General features: G+C 36.2%; 5 protein-coding genes across 6 annotated transcripts in view; 1 reads left to right on the plus strand and 4 right to left on the minus strand.

The window, feature by feature from the left end:
* Positions 1 to 374: 374 nt before the first annotated feature.
* LOC132698009 (COP9 signalosome complex subunit 1) lies at positions 375 to 2,749 on the minus strand. Its single transcript, XM_060663833.1, has 4 exons — positions 2,611 to 2,749; positions 1,854 to 2,493; positions 573 to 1,279; positions 375 to 519 (listed from the first exon to the last, which is right to left on the minus strand). Exons 1-4 carry the CDS (start codon positions 2,641 to 2,643, stop codon positions 439 to 441), a joined length of 1,461 nt encoding a protein of 486 aa, XP_060519816.1. The 5' UTR covers positions 2,644 to 2,749; the 3' UTR covers positions 375 to 438.
* A 173-nt stretch (positions 2,750 to 2,922) lies between these two features.
* LOC132698010 (protein TFG-like) lies at positions 2,923 to 6,534 on the minus strand. 2 transcript variants are annotated; one of them, XM_060663834.1, is made up of 5 exons: positions 6,387 to 6,534; positions 6,135 to 6,333; positions 4,459 to 4,844; positions 4,195 to 4,397; positions 2,923 to 3,286 (listed from the first exon to the last, which is right to left on the minus strand). In XM_060663834.1, exons 1-5 carry the CDS (start codon positions 6,411 to 6,413, stop codon positions 3,082 to 3,084), a joined length of 1,020 nt encoding a protein of 339 aa, XP_060519817.1. In that variant the 5' UTR covers positions 6,414 to 6,534; the 3' UTR covers positions 2,923 to 3,081. The 2 variants fall into 2 exon arrangements, with proteins under 2 accessions (XP_060519817.1, XP_060519818.1); XM_060663835.1 differs by having other exon boundaries at positions 4,188 to 4,397.
* A 310-nt stretch (positions 6,535 to 6,844) lies between these two features.
* On the minus strand, positions 6,845 to 7,514 carry LOC132698515 (NHP2-like protein 1). The gene is made up of 2 exons (XM_060664631.1): positions 7,360 to 7,514; positions 6,845 to 7,301 (listed from the first exon to the last, which is right to left on the minus strand). Exons 1-2 carry the CDS (start codon positions 7,360 to 7,362, stop codon positions 6,921 to 6,923), a joined length of 384 nt encoding a protein of 127 aa, XP_060520614.1. The 5' UTR covers positions 7,363 to 7,514; the 3' UTR covers positions 6,845 to 6,920.
* Positions 7,515 to 7,566: 52 nt separating this feature from the next.
* Positions 7,567 to 10,822, plus strand: LOC132698512 (protein GPR107). Its single transcript, XM_060664630.1, has 6 exons — positions 7,567 to 7,779; positions 7,833 to 7,943; positions 7,992 to 8,297; positions 8,423 to 8,970; positions 10,089 to 10,478; positions 10,539 to 10,822. The coding sequence occupies exons 1-6, from the start codon at positions 7,696 to 7,698 to the stop codon at positions 10,684 to 10,686; spliced, it is 1,587 nt and encodes a 528-aa protein (XP_060520613.1). The 5' UTR covers positions 7,567 to 7,695; the 3' UTR covers positions 10,687 to 10,822.
* A 95-nt stretch (positions 10,823 to 10,917) lies between these two features.
* LOC132697925 (probable G-protein coupled receptor B0563.6) overlaps positions 10,918 to 12,991 on the minus strand; it is a 52,452-nt gene continuing 50,378 nt past the window's right edge. Inside the window, exons 4-5 of the mRNA XM_060663691.1 lie at positions 12,497 to 12,751; positions 10,918 to 12,375 (exon numbers count right to left, since the gene is read on the minus strand). Coding sequence (XP_060519674.1) covers positions 12,172 to 12,375; positions 12,497 to 12,751 — 459 coding nt within the window. The 3' untranslated portion in view covers positions 10,918 to 12,171. The remainder of the gene's footprint in view (positions 12,376 to 12,496; positions 12,752 to 12,991) is intronic.

The raw sequence follows: 12,991 nt of genomic DNA on the forward strand, positions 1-12,991 counted from the left end.
ATTTTGAATGCATATTGTCGGTTATATTCAGTGCAATGAGAAATATAAAATTTAATAAAAAATTGTCACATACTTAAAACCCAAACGATTTAAAGACTTCAATTTCGAATTTTAACACTTTTAATTTGTTATTTTGATTGAAATTGGAGATTTTTACGTTGTCTGTGTACTTGTGTATCATCTTTTAAGACAATGGAAAATAAATAAATAAGTAGGGTTTAACCTTTAAGATTTTCAGGATTTCTGCTCCAGAAACGACTTGACTTATCTACTAACTAGCACGTTTAAATTATAAAAACGAGGTATTTTTCGCAATACCCGTCCCTACAATTAAATTAATAATAACAAACAAATCAATATAAATTAAAGCACTTTATATTCACCTAAGATTACAAAATTTCCAAGTGATAATTAAATTTATACATATATACAGGACTATTAATTTCTAGCCGACAGTACTGTACTGGTACCCGGGGCCACCGTTATCTCTCCACTTTGGCCCGCTTCTCGTTGAGGACTCTAAACAAACATTCCATTACATGGTGGCACCCAATCAACCCTTAACCGTTTACCTGCACCTGAATCTTATTTTTCAGAACCGCAGCTCTCAAGATCAACATCCTAGTTCTCCTTTGGTACTCCTTGCCTATTGTAAGACTTTTCTCGAACGTGGTACTCCTCTGATCCACGTCTTTGGCGAATAAAATTTTGTTATGGGAATCAATTCGCGCCTGGATCTGCCCGTCCAAGATGAGCTGCATCAGTTCGTCTTCCAAAGCGGACACCGTCCTGTTAAAAGCCTGCGCCATTTTGTGCATATCCGCAGATAAATACGGACTGAAGTACTGAATCAACGCGCGGTTCCTTATTTGGGTATACAGGGTATTAATGTGAGGGGCAATGTACATGTCCAACAAGAGATTGTCTTTGATCTCGTCCAGCAGTTTCAGGCAAGAAGCATACTTGGAATTATAAAATTTAAAGATGATGTCTCTGAGCTGAGGCTCGAGTTCTAGGAATAACTTAAACGTCGTGTTGTTGATAACGTTTTTCTGCAACTCGTGCCTATCGAATGTAGCGAGGGCGCACAAACCCCCGTACATCGCAACATTGTTCGGAGACAATAAATCAGGAAAATCGCAATCGTCCAAGTTTGCTTGGAGGAAATGTTTAGCGCCCAGTTTGTATTTTTTGGTCGCCAACTCGGCAAGGCCCGCCGCGCACCTAAGTTTTGTGAATATCACGGGGTTCGTGTCTTTCGCTTGAGACTCTGAAAAATCTGCAAAGGATACGCGAAGGTATCGGTTACCATTTTTAGCGGATATCGCTATCGGCTTGACGAATATTTTATTTTAAAATAACAATTTATTACACACATCTAAGAAATTAACAAACAAGGCACAGGAGCCTTGCAGCTTGAATATTTTTATGAAATTTGTGTTTTGTGATAATGCTTTTTCAGCTTTATAGCAAAAATGACTGTTTTCCCAGTCAAATAAGCTCAAGTTAATGTAAGCTTGTGCTTATGTATACTCCACTAAAGATATAATATTTATTATTGTGTTGCAACTTTGATTTTTAATATTGTACTAATTCTTGCTATTTCAAAATTTTCAGTTTACATATGGGGAAAGGCACTTTTTTAAATTTTTCATTCTTTTGGTGTGAAGTTTAGGACATTATACCTAATGCAAATTGTTTTTTAAAACATATTTTGGATTAATGAAAAAGTAACTTGGAGAAAATAATTAACCTTTTTTAAGTGAATATTAATTTAGACTATGACTAATATACCTTTCGCTTTTATACAATTTCCTTGACCTCACAAACCTTCAATTTGACTGAAAACTCACCGGGTGTTCCTTCTGCTTTAGCCACATAACTCAGCACATGAGACCAGTTCTGTAAATGGATAGACACTTTTATAACGTTCAAGCACATGTTCACTACATGTTTGCCACTGGTGCAATAGTCTCTGGCCCTTGAGTAACACTTAAGGGCATTGGAGAGGTCTCCACAATCCAGATAGTGGTCTCCCAAGTCATCGTGACCTCTTCGTATACTTTCCTTTATCGAGTTTGACTTGTAGTTTTTTAAATCATTATCTAATTTCTCTAATTTAAGGGCGGCTTTCTTGATACGCGTCTCCATCCACATATTGTCAATAACCAGCACATCTTGGGATGTGGACGGAGCCGCCACATCGGGCACATTCATGTTACTCGTCACTTCTGCTAATCTTTGATGAAGTACTTGATATAAGTTAACATTGTATGTCGTCATGACGTAGGAAATTGCGATTTTTAGGGCTTCAAGCCTGAGGGATGGACAATGATCTATGATGTACAACAGTCGGTAAAGTTTGGCTAACCCGGTGTAGCTACTAGCATACACTTCCAGGTCCAACGTGGGATTATCCACTACATAAAACAGTTCCTCATTGTTATCATTGTCCTCGGCCGGTGCATCCACTTGCATCGGTTCCACAGCGTTCTGCAAAAATCGCATTGTGAAAACCTACCCTCTTTATAGTAGACGGCTTAAAAGTGTGACGTTTGACAGATGGACCAAACGATAGTTTTCGTTTTCGCCAAAAACGAATTCAATTACCTGCGCCACGGCCATGGGAAACTGAAGAGGCATGCTTTTCACTCAAGGATAGTTTAATAACCCAATTTATTTATAAACAATCTATCAATTCTAGGAATATTTAGATCTTTTGGCAATGTTGGCAACCGATGCGGTCTACCTCTTCTTCGTTTAATTTTGGGTCAATGAGCCCACCGTTAAGGTTGGCTCTAATTCATTTACTCTCGTGAAGTAGTGATGCAGTAGTCCATCGAACGACTTTTGCTTCATGGGATTATATTCTTAGCATATGTAAAACAATCCAAAATAGCCAATAAAATAATTCTTTGGCTTACCATAAAATTTTATTGCTTAGTAACTACAAAGTAATCAGTTACAGTTGATATGAAGGCAAATAATACAATAATAATTTTAAAGTAACAAATAGTCATAATATCAATTAATCATCGCATGGAATCATTAAAATCAACTAAATGAAAAAACTTAAATTATTTATTGACGCGGCGGCATATATGCGTGCTGCTGAGGGTTTGCCTGGGTGAAACCCTTAGAATAGGGATTCCCCTGACCCGATGGGGGATAGACTATGCTGCCATACTGTTGCGGCGTTGGATACGGTATGCTACCTTGGGGTGGGCTTGTATACGCGTTTGAACTTGGAACTTGGGAACTGTCCATCACTTGGGGACCGTATCGGCTGTAATTCAACCAGAACACAAAATATACACCTCTTACGGATCAATTTGATTGTTTTTTTGATTGATGATGAGGATTTAGAATTGGTTCCTAGAAAAAAAAACTTTACGATTAGGGTTAAGCTGCTAAAACTTTTTTTTAACCCTTAATCATGGCAGTAAGTATAAACTGCATCTATCCATTTATTTTAAGAAAATATTTTATTTATTCATATTAAACGAAAATAACGGTTTAATACAAAAAAGTATCCAGAAATCGTGAAAACCTGCTAAAAAAAAACATTATCAAATTACAGACTAATCCCGAATATTTCCGGATGACAAAACGATCCATGCATACCCTATCTATGGTTGAGAAAAAGAAACATTGCAACGGAATAAGATAAAAAATCTTGGGGGGTTGAAATATGCATATTAATAAACTCTCGTAGTTGTGGATTATCCATTCTACTTAATAAAGCAAAAAATAATTGCTAGGCCAGCATAAATTTTGAGATTACACCACACCTACCTTACCTGTACCGGTATGCATATTTTTCCAGATTCTTAAAAGAGAATCCAACAAATTTGAAGATTTTGCAGCAACTAAGTTGATATGTTCAACATATGATAATTTTTCTTCCAACATCACTCAAAGATCCTTAACAAAGAGACACATTTAAGAACTTCACAATGTGATGTTAAACTTTTTGATATCCTCAAAAAAATTATTTGACATTTAGATATGTTTAAACTCAAAACTCAATAACAGAAAAACATTTTTTATTGAGATTCTGCAAACTATTGAACCGAATTTGCTAAAGGTTGCAAAAATCCTATGAAAATGTTGAGACTGGTCTAGCATATAAAAATAATTACGACCAATAGATTTACACTACACTTAATAGAAACAAGAATACATACAACATACCCAGTTGACTGGAAATTGTACTGCTGGGGGTATGGCAATGAACCGTACTGCATGCCCAACCCGGACCTGCCAAAATAGTCGGGCATCCCGTGCGGGTTCGAAGCGGACGTCGCGGCCGTCGGCTGCGGCTGGGGCGCCGCCTGATTCGGCTGGGGTACCATGGAAGTCGATTGCGGACGCGAATTCGTGCCTTCGTTGCTGATCTGAAATAGCAAATTTCATGATCAATGTCTTCAAAACTTAAACATATCTTTAATTAGTTACTTGGGGCGTTGATGGTTTTGAAGGTTCCTTCTGCTCTTCCGTCCCGTTTTTCTGGGTTTTTTCTTGCAAGGGATCAAATTCACTCGAGTTTACTTTATTTAAGGGGGCCGAAGACTGCGTCGTCTCGGCGCCCGATTCGGAGGAGTCATGCTGATTATGGGCCGACTTGACATGGCCTGCGGTATCCAATGAATCCAGCAATTTGTTGACCTGATCACGGATACTCCTCAGCTGGTTTTTTAAATTTGTCACTTCAGTCTGATTAATGCTGCCAGCAGAGTCATGTTTAATCTCTGAATTTAATAATACTTGAAGCTTCAGTATGCGACTGCATTGGATGGCGAACGACAAATCTGTGCTGTCAAAGATCGTGACAAGATCACCATCTGCAAATTTCTCGCGCGTTTAACTTACGTACAAACTTAGAAAATACGGTGCCAACATCAATTCTGTGGCAATAACCATAGAAATTATGATAATACTAAAAATGAGACCATAGAATGTAAAATATGAGAGTTAATAGCAAATCAGAGGCAACTGGCATAAAAAATAGACAATAAACATAAAAATGCAAGGTTTCATTGTACACAGAATCCTTAACATTTAGGGGTACGCGTCTTCCATGTCTAGAGAACGTGTTGAGTATAACCTTATATAGTAGTCAATACAATCTAAATTAATGTACTAATTACCATATACTTAATACATACATATACATAAAAATAAAAATACATAATTACCGTATACACATACATGTCCAGTAAAACAAAAAATTCTTTAGGTATAAAAATTTACACAGTATTTCCAAACAAGTGTCGAAAAAATATGTCATTTTACCTTGATTTAAAAAACTTGTTAAAGTTATTTTTGTGAAATAATATACATAATTTAAAAAACTATAACTTTACTACATTATACTATTTTTCCACACCCTGTATACAAATAAGTGTGTAATATTAAATCTCCAAATCAAACTCTGCAACTTTTGCATTAAACTTTTTTTTTCTAAAATGTAAATACCTAAATACCAAACTTTGCACTCGACTTTGCATTAGCTTAAATTGTATCCTTTCTAATATCCCTGGAACTACCCAGATTTAATAGAAAATGCTAAATTTAAATATATTGTTTGCAAATTTCTTTGTTTCATTTTAACCTACAATTTAAATATATTCTTTAATTTTCCTTAACTAAATGACTATGTAAAATAAAATATTCGATTGTATTTGTTTATCTGAATACTTTTGTTTAACTTATAGAAACCGCACTGAAAAGGATAAATTAATAAAGTACAGTACCAAACTTTAAGGTGTCCATTTTAAAGCAGAAAGTTCATATAAACATACCGACATTCACCCCTCATCAAATTATTAATTCCTGAATAAAAAAATCATTTACATAGTTTAAGAACTGTATAAATCATAATATAATACTATATGAAAGTATTCTACCATATCGTTAGTTCTAGCAAATAAAAAAGGGCAGAAAAGAATCACGTGAAATTCCTCGCGGTCTAGTATCGTTGGAAGACATAAAATAGTGAAAGACGAATTTAAACATAAATCCTATAATCAATAACACTTACTTTAAAGTGCAAAAGACGCAACTTAAAAAGAAAGACTTCAAAAACCGATTACATGGAATCCTGCAACCGTATGTATAAATAAATTAATTACCTTCATCTTTATATTTAAGGGTGATGTCGTCGTTGGCGGTTAATTTGCCGCGAAACACCCTCTGCATCATTAAAACTAATTCATCGTAAGTGATCGCCTCGTTATGGATGGGAATTCGCCTGATGTCGTCGCCCAATTGAACTTTAATAATTAATTTACCGCTTAAGTCCAGCTCGGTTTTCATGTCCATTTTGTTGCCCTACGGATTTGCAATCAGATAACGAGCGACTGTACCCAATCGCCTGCACTTACGCCACTACCGCGGGACCGTTTTCTCATTAAAAACTAAAATAATCCAGAATTCCTTGAGAGGGATAATTAAAATGACTAAAAATCGACAAAAACACCGATGCATAAAGCTGAACGTTGAAAGTTTTTTCTTCTCTGTCAAAATGGAACCGGTGACGCTGTCAACGGTCAAAATTTTACAGTGGTCCCAACTGTTGATTAAATAATCGCAAAATGGAAAAAGGTCCAATACTGCTTTCAAAATTTCGGAAATTTTATTGACGTAGCCGATTTATAAGCATAGGGAGTAAGTTTTACTAACCAAAACCTTAGGAATTCTTTGGTATATTTTATCAGACAGGCGTCTACCACTAAGATACTATTTGAGTTTAGTACAAATAGTTCATTACAAGCTAATGCAGGTAGTCCTCCACCTTCATAAGAAAATTTGCTATGCTAGATAATATCATTATCAAAATATATGTGTGGGGATTGAAATGAAATATATATTCCTCAGGTAAACGTTTTTATTGTTTTATACAAAAATTAGCGTCTATATTATACTAATAAGCATTCAATTTCCTTCTGTATGCTTTGAATCTGTGGCTTGAGCTGAGATCCATCATTGATGGTAACGCTACAAGCAATCACAGATCTTGAAACACCGCATGCCCTTCCCAAAGCCTGCTTCGAGCGGATGAATACATATGGCACGTTTTTGTCTTCACAAAGCAATGGTAAATGAAGAAGGATCTCTAGTGGCTCAGAATCAGCGGCCATTACTATAAATTCGGCAATGCCACGATTTAGGGTTTTCGTCACTTCGTTTGCACCCTTCCGCAGCTGCTTATAGTTTAGTGCTTGTTGCACCAAGTTCAATATTTTCGTAGTTAACGTCGCGTCCGCCAAGGGATATGCTTTCGGGTTAATTTCCTCGGCCTGTAAATGCCACCGTTTATTTTACAAAACAAATACAAAAGTAGCTAAAAATGGTTACCATTATGATCCCGTAACCTCTCGGCGATGATGTTTTCGCTTCACTGAGGAACAAAACTTCTGCTTAATAAACACGTTTTTAGTACGACGCCAAAAACGCTTTTTCTGGTTCAGGTTAACTTCTTCTTAGAGTTCTCCTGTTAACAGTGGTATAGATAAATTCGAATTGACGCATCGTTTTCGACCATATGTTCTCTAGACTTTTATCGACATAAATAAAGGAAGAAATTTTTCTGACGTCAAAGCTAAAAACATTGCATTAATAACAAATTTTGCTCTATCCAAAGGGTATATGCTCTGTCTTTAATAGTTAATATTTGAATTTGGATATGAAAATATGAAGACTGACTTCCAAAGTATTATTTACTTACTGTGTTTTTTAACTAGTTCTTTCGCAAGAAAACACAATCTAAAAATTACGGTTTGGGTTGAAGAATATAAATTGGATTTTTTGGTTAATTCCTCATATTTTAGAATGATGCCAGAAAATTCATTGCTCTCAGTACTTTTGGTTTCTACCAGGGAGGCACTCTGGAAGTCACATTATCGAACTTTCATGCCACACCGATGAACGAATCATCTTTAGTAAGTTGCTTAATTATTGTTTTTTTGATTTTGATTTGTGGCCTTTAGTTTGGTTTTAGTTTGGACCGCACAGTCAATGATGGCATGAATCCATATTTTGATAATCATCAGGATGCGTGCATTCTGGAAAAGAACATAACTGATTATAATAGCAATGAGGACTTCATTTACTTGATTATGGATCTGAAAAATAAACGATTGCAAGTAAAATGCTCCTCTCATCAGAATAGAGTGCTTCATATTTATAAAAGCTCTGATGAGAAAAAAACTTTGTCCTCGGAAAATTCTTGTAGAGACATGCATTTTGACATTTTTCCATTTGAAATAAATGGGAAAACTGCGTATAACACCTCTGTAAGTGATGCTATTGAGCATTTTGACAAAGTATGCTTTAAAAAATGAGGTAGTTCTACTAACATACTTTCTCCATTCTCTTAATAAGTAATGCTTCTGTTTGCATTCAAATATTTTAATTTTAGTTTATGATGTCAGTGGAAACTTTAAGGGAACAAGGTTTGTACAATCTGTACTTCCACAGTTGCCCAAACTACAATCCATCCACAGAGACTGTGGTTGATTTCGAAGTGAAAATCACAGAGCTCAATACTGGTGACAATTACTTGTCAGCTGGCGAGATGCCATTACCAGCCTTGTATTGCATGATGGCCATGTTGTTTTTCCTGTCTGGCATGTTCTGGGTGTTTCTCTTACGCCAGAGTCGGCATCCCGTCTTCAAAATCCATTACATGATGTCCGTGCTGGTGTTCCTCAAGGCCGTCTCACTGGCCTTCCATGGCCTGAATTACCATTACATTGAGAGATTGGGTTTCCACGTCACACCTTTCGCCATTCTGTTCTATGTTGCCCATTTGCTGAAAGGTGCATTACTTTTTGTCGTTTTGGTACTCATAGGCACTGGTTGGATGTTTATCAAGCATGTGCTAACTTCTAGGGATAAGAAGCTGTTCATGATTGTCATTCCCCTTCAAGTTTTGGCAAATGTCGCCGAAATTATTCTAGAGGAAAGGTAGGTGAACTGAAGTGCTCCAAATACAGGGTGTTTTGGATACAAGCTACCATAATTTTTGCTTATAAGTAAGATAAAGTTATAAAAATAGGTGGTTTGTAGAATTAAATATACTTAAAAATACTTAGTTTATAAAGGTAAATAATTTCTTATTGGGAAAAATTTAGTGTGAAATACACACTGACACTTCCCTTATAATGGCCATCTTAATATTGGGTTATTCAAAAAGAAAGAGCAGATTGCAAACATACAAAAGATAGAAGGATGATTCTAGCAGTAATGGTTAGAAAAAAGTGTACAATTATGGTATGCCTTCAATAGGAGCAGCGTGCGTTACACGACGGATGTCAAAATGGTGGCTTAATTCTGGCCACATATGAATCAGCTGGTCTTTGCTTATTTAATTCACTGTTTCATTAATTCGGTGTCACAGATCTTCAAAACTGTCAGGCTTACGAGGGATAAAAACATGCTCTTTTACGTAACCCCAGAGACAAAAATTGCAAGGAGTGAGTTCTGGAGAACTGGGACGCCGCCGTTGATAAATTTTATCTTCTATCTATCCTCTTCCTATCGAACGTCCTGAAACTTTAGAAGTTTTACCTTAGTCATAATAAATTTTATACTTTTCTTTATTGATTATCGTTAGAATCACAATTCTATCTTTAGTAGTTCCAAAAAAAAATAACTGTTTGAAATCCGCCCTTTCTTTTTGAATAACACGTTTTAGTATAATATAAATAATAAATAAATAATATAATAAATTTTCACATTTATATTTCTTACATTTACGATAAGGATCAACGTTCCCGGCGAGATACCCAGTATTCTTGAAAGAAAAAACAATCCGAGCCGTGTTGTAGTGTTAGTAGATGAAGTAGTAGGACCGACAATTTTTTTTTCACGTTGTATTAAATTATGGACTATGGAGGGATTTTTCTTGAATACTGGGCTGGAACGTTATAACGACTATTTGCACTTGGACCTCGGAGATTCACTTACTAAATTACTTATATTTCATCATTTCAACAACACCCTGTATTCTTTCTAATTTTTAGTTTTTTTGCAATATAGCTCATCGCATAGCGACACCTAATTAATGTCGATTGTTGTTAAAGCGAGGAGGGTGCCAGGGAGTACTTGGCGTGGAGAAACGTGGTCATCCTAGTGGATTTGCTGTGCTGCGGTTGCATCCTGTTCCCAGTAGTTTGGTCTATCAGACATTTGCAGGAAGCATCTCAAACCGACGGCAAAGCGGCCATGAATTTAAAGAAACTGAAATTATTTCGCCACTTCTACGTTATGGTCGTGTGTTACATCTATTCCACTCGAATCATAGTCTATCTACTCAAGATTACGGTGCCTTTCCAGTACGGGTGGTTGCACGAGATGTTTAGAGAAATGGCCACCTATGTGTTCTTCGTACTTACCGCTTACAAGTTTAGGCCGGCCTCTCAGAATCCCTACTTTACCTTCAGCGACGATGAAGATGAAGACGTGGATGAGGTGTAAGTAATATTTGTTTTCCTAATTCTTATTCGTTTGTTATATGTTTGTGGTTGAGCTAGGCTGACCGAATCCGGCGCAACGGAGGGTTTAAAGAAAGTAAACTCGAGATTAGTGAAAGTTCCCTTACATCAGACTTTAACCGAAGTGACCGAAGAAGAAAAAGACGCCCTCCTTGGCCAGAGCGAGAGCAGCCACGATTACGATTAGCGCTTTAGTTCATGTGAATTACTTTTATTTATTTAGTGTTCGTGCTGTGATAGGGATTTCATGCGTCATTACACACTCCAGGGCTCAACTTATTTAAGTGTATTTCAACATGATTTTCATTCAAATAAAATATGAAAGCCTTACATTTTTCTTATTTTTTGTTTCTTCCTTTCATGATGTTGATTGATTGAAACGCCACCGAAAAGTTTATTCACAGAGGTTTTTATTAATCGTTATGATACATTTTAATTTGTATAAAGTTAATTAACAGGTAAGTACCAAACACTAACTTACAACTTATGTATGTATGTGCAATGTTATTGTCCACTTAAAATGAAATTTTGTCGTGTTGTTTGTCACTTTGTTTTAATTCTCTGCGGGTGTAAATAACCAATTATAAGTAGGTGCTAAACGTTTTGCGGCGGCCATTTTTCGTGGACGCGCGAATCCTGATTGTGCGGTCGGAATTGACAATAACTTTATTTTAAGGCTATAAAATTTGTAGATTTCGGAATCGTTACCCCTAATTCTAAATATTCCATTAAGTGTGGTGGTTAAAATTTCCTATATAACGTGGCAGTAAACGGTAAGAGTCACTTAACGTTACAAATACAATTAGTTTTGATTCGCAAAAGTTCCTTATGCATTAAATATACATGTACTTTACACTAATAATATATAATTACTTCACCTTCGTATCACAGCTATTTTTTAAACACGCCAGTATATTTGACCGCCAACTTCTATTTATTAATATAAGAGAAAGTGCATCGGATAGACCCGCAGAATAAACAGAGGTGAAACCATAGATAAATCTGCAGTTATTTATTCTATTGATGGGGCATGCTTTTTGTTATAATAAATAATCTTTTGCAACACTTAGTGACTTTCATAACTATTAGTTACTAAATTAATGTGTAACTTTGGATCTTTATAATGGGGCACCAACAATAAATTCGGAGTCTTATAGTGCGAGTAGACGAAGTAAATAAGAACTACTTTTTCAAATACTTGGCTACAACCATCATAACGTTTATTTTTGTTATTTCTCCATCGGCCTCGTGATTCATTAATTAAATTAAATTATGTCATTTTTTTGTATATAGGTGAGATTGTTCAAAATATATATTTTTTTGATATTTGGTCGCTTGTGGAAAGCAAATCATGCGAATTTCATAAAAGGTCAACAACAGGTCAATATTATAGTGTTCTATGTCTCTTCGGTCAAATATAGGGCGTGCCTTCAAGTTCAGATCTGAAGTTATTGGAATGTACGTATTTGAATGCCCATTTGTAAATATCTATTACAGTTATCAAAATCAGTTATCGTTCTGAGGTAGTTTTTGAAACACTGAAATATTATAGGCAGCGTTATTTGCACAATTTCAACAATAATGTCGAGCTTCTTCCCCAAATGAAAAATCTCCGAAATAAAGCGAAACTGCTCATCTAGACCGGAGTACCCTCCGATCTAACGGACTTGTATCAAACACTGCGGTTCGTGTTGGGGGTTATGGTGGTGGTGGCGGTGGGCTGTGGAGTTTTGGCGGTTCCTCTGCTTGGTATTCCATCCCCGATGCCCAAAGTTCTCAGCAACGTGTTTCTGAAGTCTTCAGAGAACAAACAGTATATGTAGAATGTTATCGAATAGTTTGCCACTTCCAACAGGTTTGCGATGGCCCGAAATACCTACAAAGGGATATTATTGGTAAATTGTTGTAAAAGTTACCATCGATATTGACAAAGATAAGAGGAGACACTCTGCGGTTACACACTATTTGCGACGTCTGCTCGTAAATCCCAATCTTACCTGATAGGGATACTTCATCAGATTTAAATCCGAGAGGGTAACGTTCAAAATGACCATCGGAGTGACGCAGACCAAAAACAAAATGCTAGTCGATCCAAGCAGAAGAACTAGACGCCTCTCTTCGGCGAATTTCCGAGGATCCTCCTCTCCAGAACTCGTCCTGCTGATCGTCATCTTTCGACGTTTTTCGCAGGATTTTCTGTACACGACGAGGATCCTGAGATTCAGTGCCGCCAGCAAAACGATTGGAATCACCTTTTTCATCATATTACAATTAGTTTATTGCATATATTATAACATTATATATGTTAGGTAATATAGCGACCTAAGGACGGTAAAAGATGCGCCTCAGGCGGCAACAATATTTTTGTGCACGTTTTTAAATTTTGCACACTAACATGCACTTTTAACACTTTTAACTCGTTTTTCCAAAGCACTAACGAGATCTAGACTTATATTTTGCGAAAATACCGCCGTTAAAATGCTACATGTGAA

This window comes from Cylas formicarius, unplaced genomic scaffold, assembly GCF_029955315.1.
Source record: "Cylas formicarius isolate icCylForm1 unplaced genomic scaffold, icCylForm1.1 PGA_scaffold_2__14_contigs__length_35257938, whole genome shotgun sequence".
Taxonomy (NCBI): Eukaryota; Metazoa; Arthropoda; class Insecta; order Coleoptera; family Brentidae; genus Cylas; species Cylas formicarius.

What these genes read in the sequence shown, in the direction of transcription:
- LOC132698009 (XM_060663833.1), bottom strand. Translation starts at nt 2,643, where the DNA reads ATGCCTCTTCAGTTTCCCATGGCCGTGGCGCAG. An exon ending in TAAAGCAGAAGGAACACCCG is followed by an intron (nt 1,280 to 1,853) that starts GTGAGTTTTCAG and finishes TATCCTTTGCAG; the next exon opens with ATTTTTCAGAGTCTCAAGCG. An exon ending in AAAATAAGATTCAGGTGCAG is followed by an intron (nt 520 to 572) that starts GTAAACGGTTAA and finishes ATGTTTGTTTAG; the next exon opens with AGTCCTCAACGAGAAGCGGG.
- LOC132698010 (XM_060663834.1), bottom strand. Translation starts at nt 6,413, where the DNA reads ATGAGAAAACGGTCCCGCGGTAGTGGC. An exon ending in CAAAACCATCAACGCCCCAA is followed by an intron (nt 4,398 to 4,458) that starts GTAACTAATTAA and finishes TTGCTATTTCAG; the next exon opens with ATCAGCAACGAAGGCACGAA. An exon ending in TACAATTTCCAGTCAACTGG is followed by an intron (nt 3,287 to 4,194) that starts GTATGTTGTATG and finishes GTTGAATTACAG; the next exon opens with CCGATACGGTCCCCAAGTGA.
- LOC132698512 (XM_060664630.1), top strand. Translation starts at nt 7,696, where the DNA reads ATGAAGACTGACTTCCAAAGTATTATTTACTTACTGTGTTTTTTAACT. An exon ending in CGATGAACGAATCATCTTTA is followed by an intron (nt 7,944 to 7,991) that starts GTAAGTTGCTTA and finishes TGTGGCCTTTAG; the next exon opens with TTTGGTTTTAGTTTGGACCG. An exon ending in GATGAAGACGTGGATGAGGT is followed by an intron (nt 10,479 to 10,538) that starts GTAAGTAATATT and finishes TGGTTGAGCTAG; the next exon opens with GCTGACCGAATCCGGCGCAA.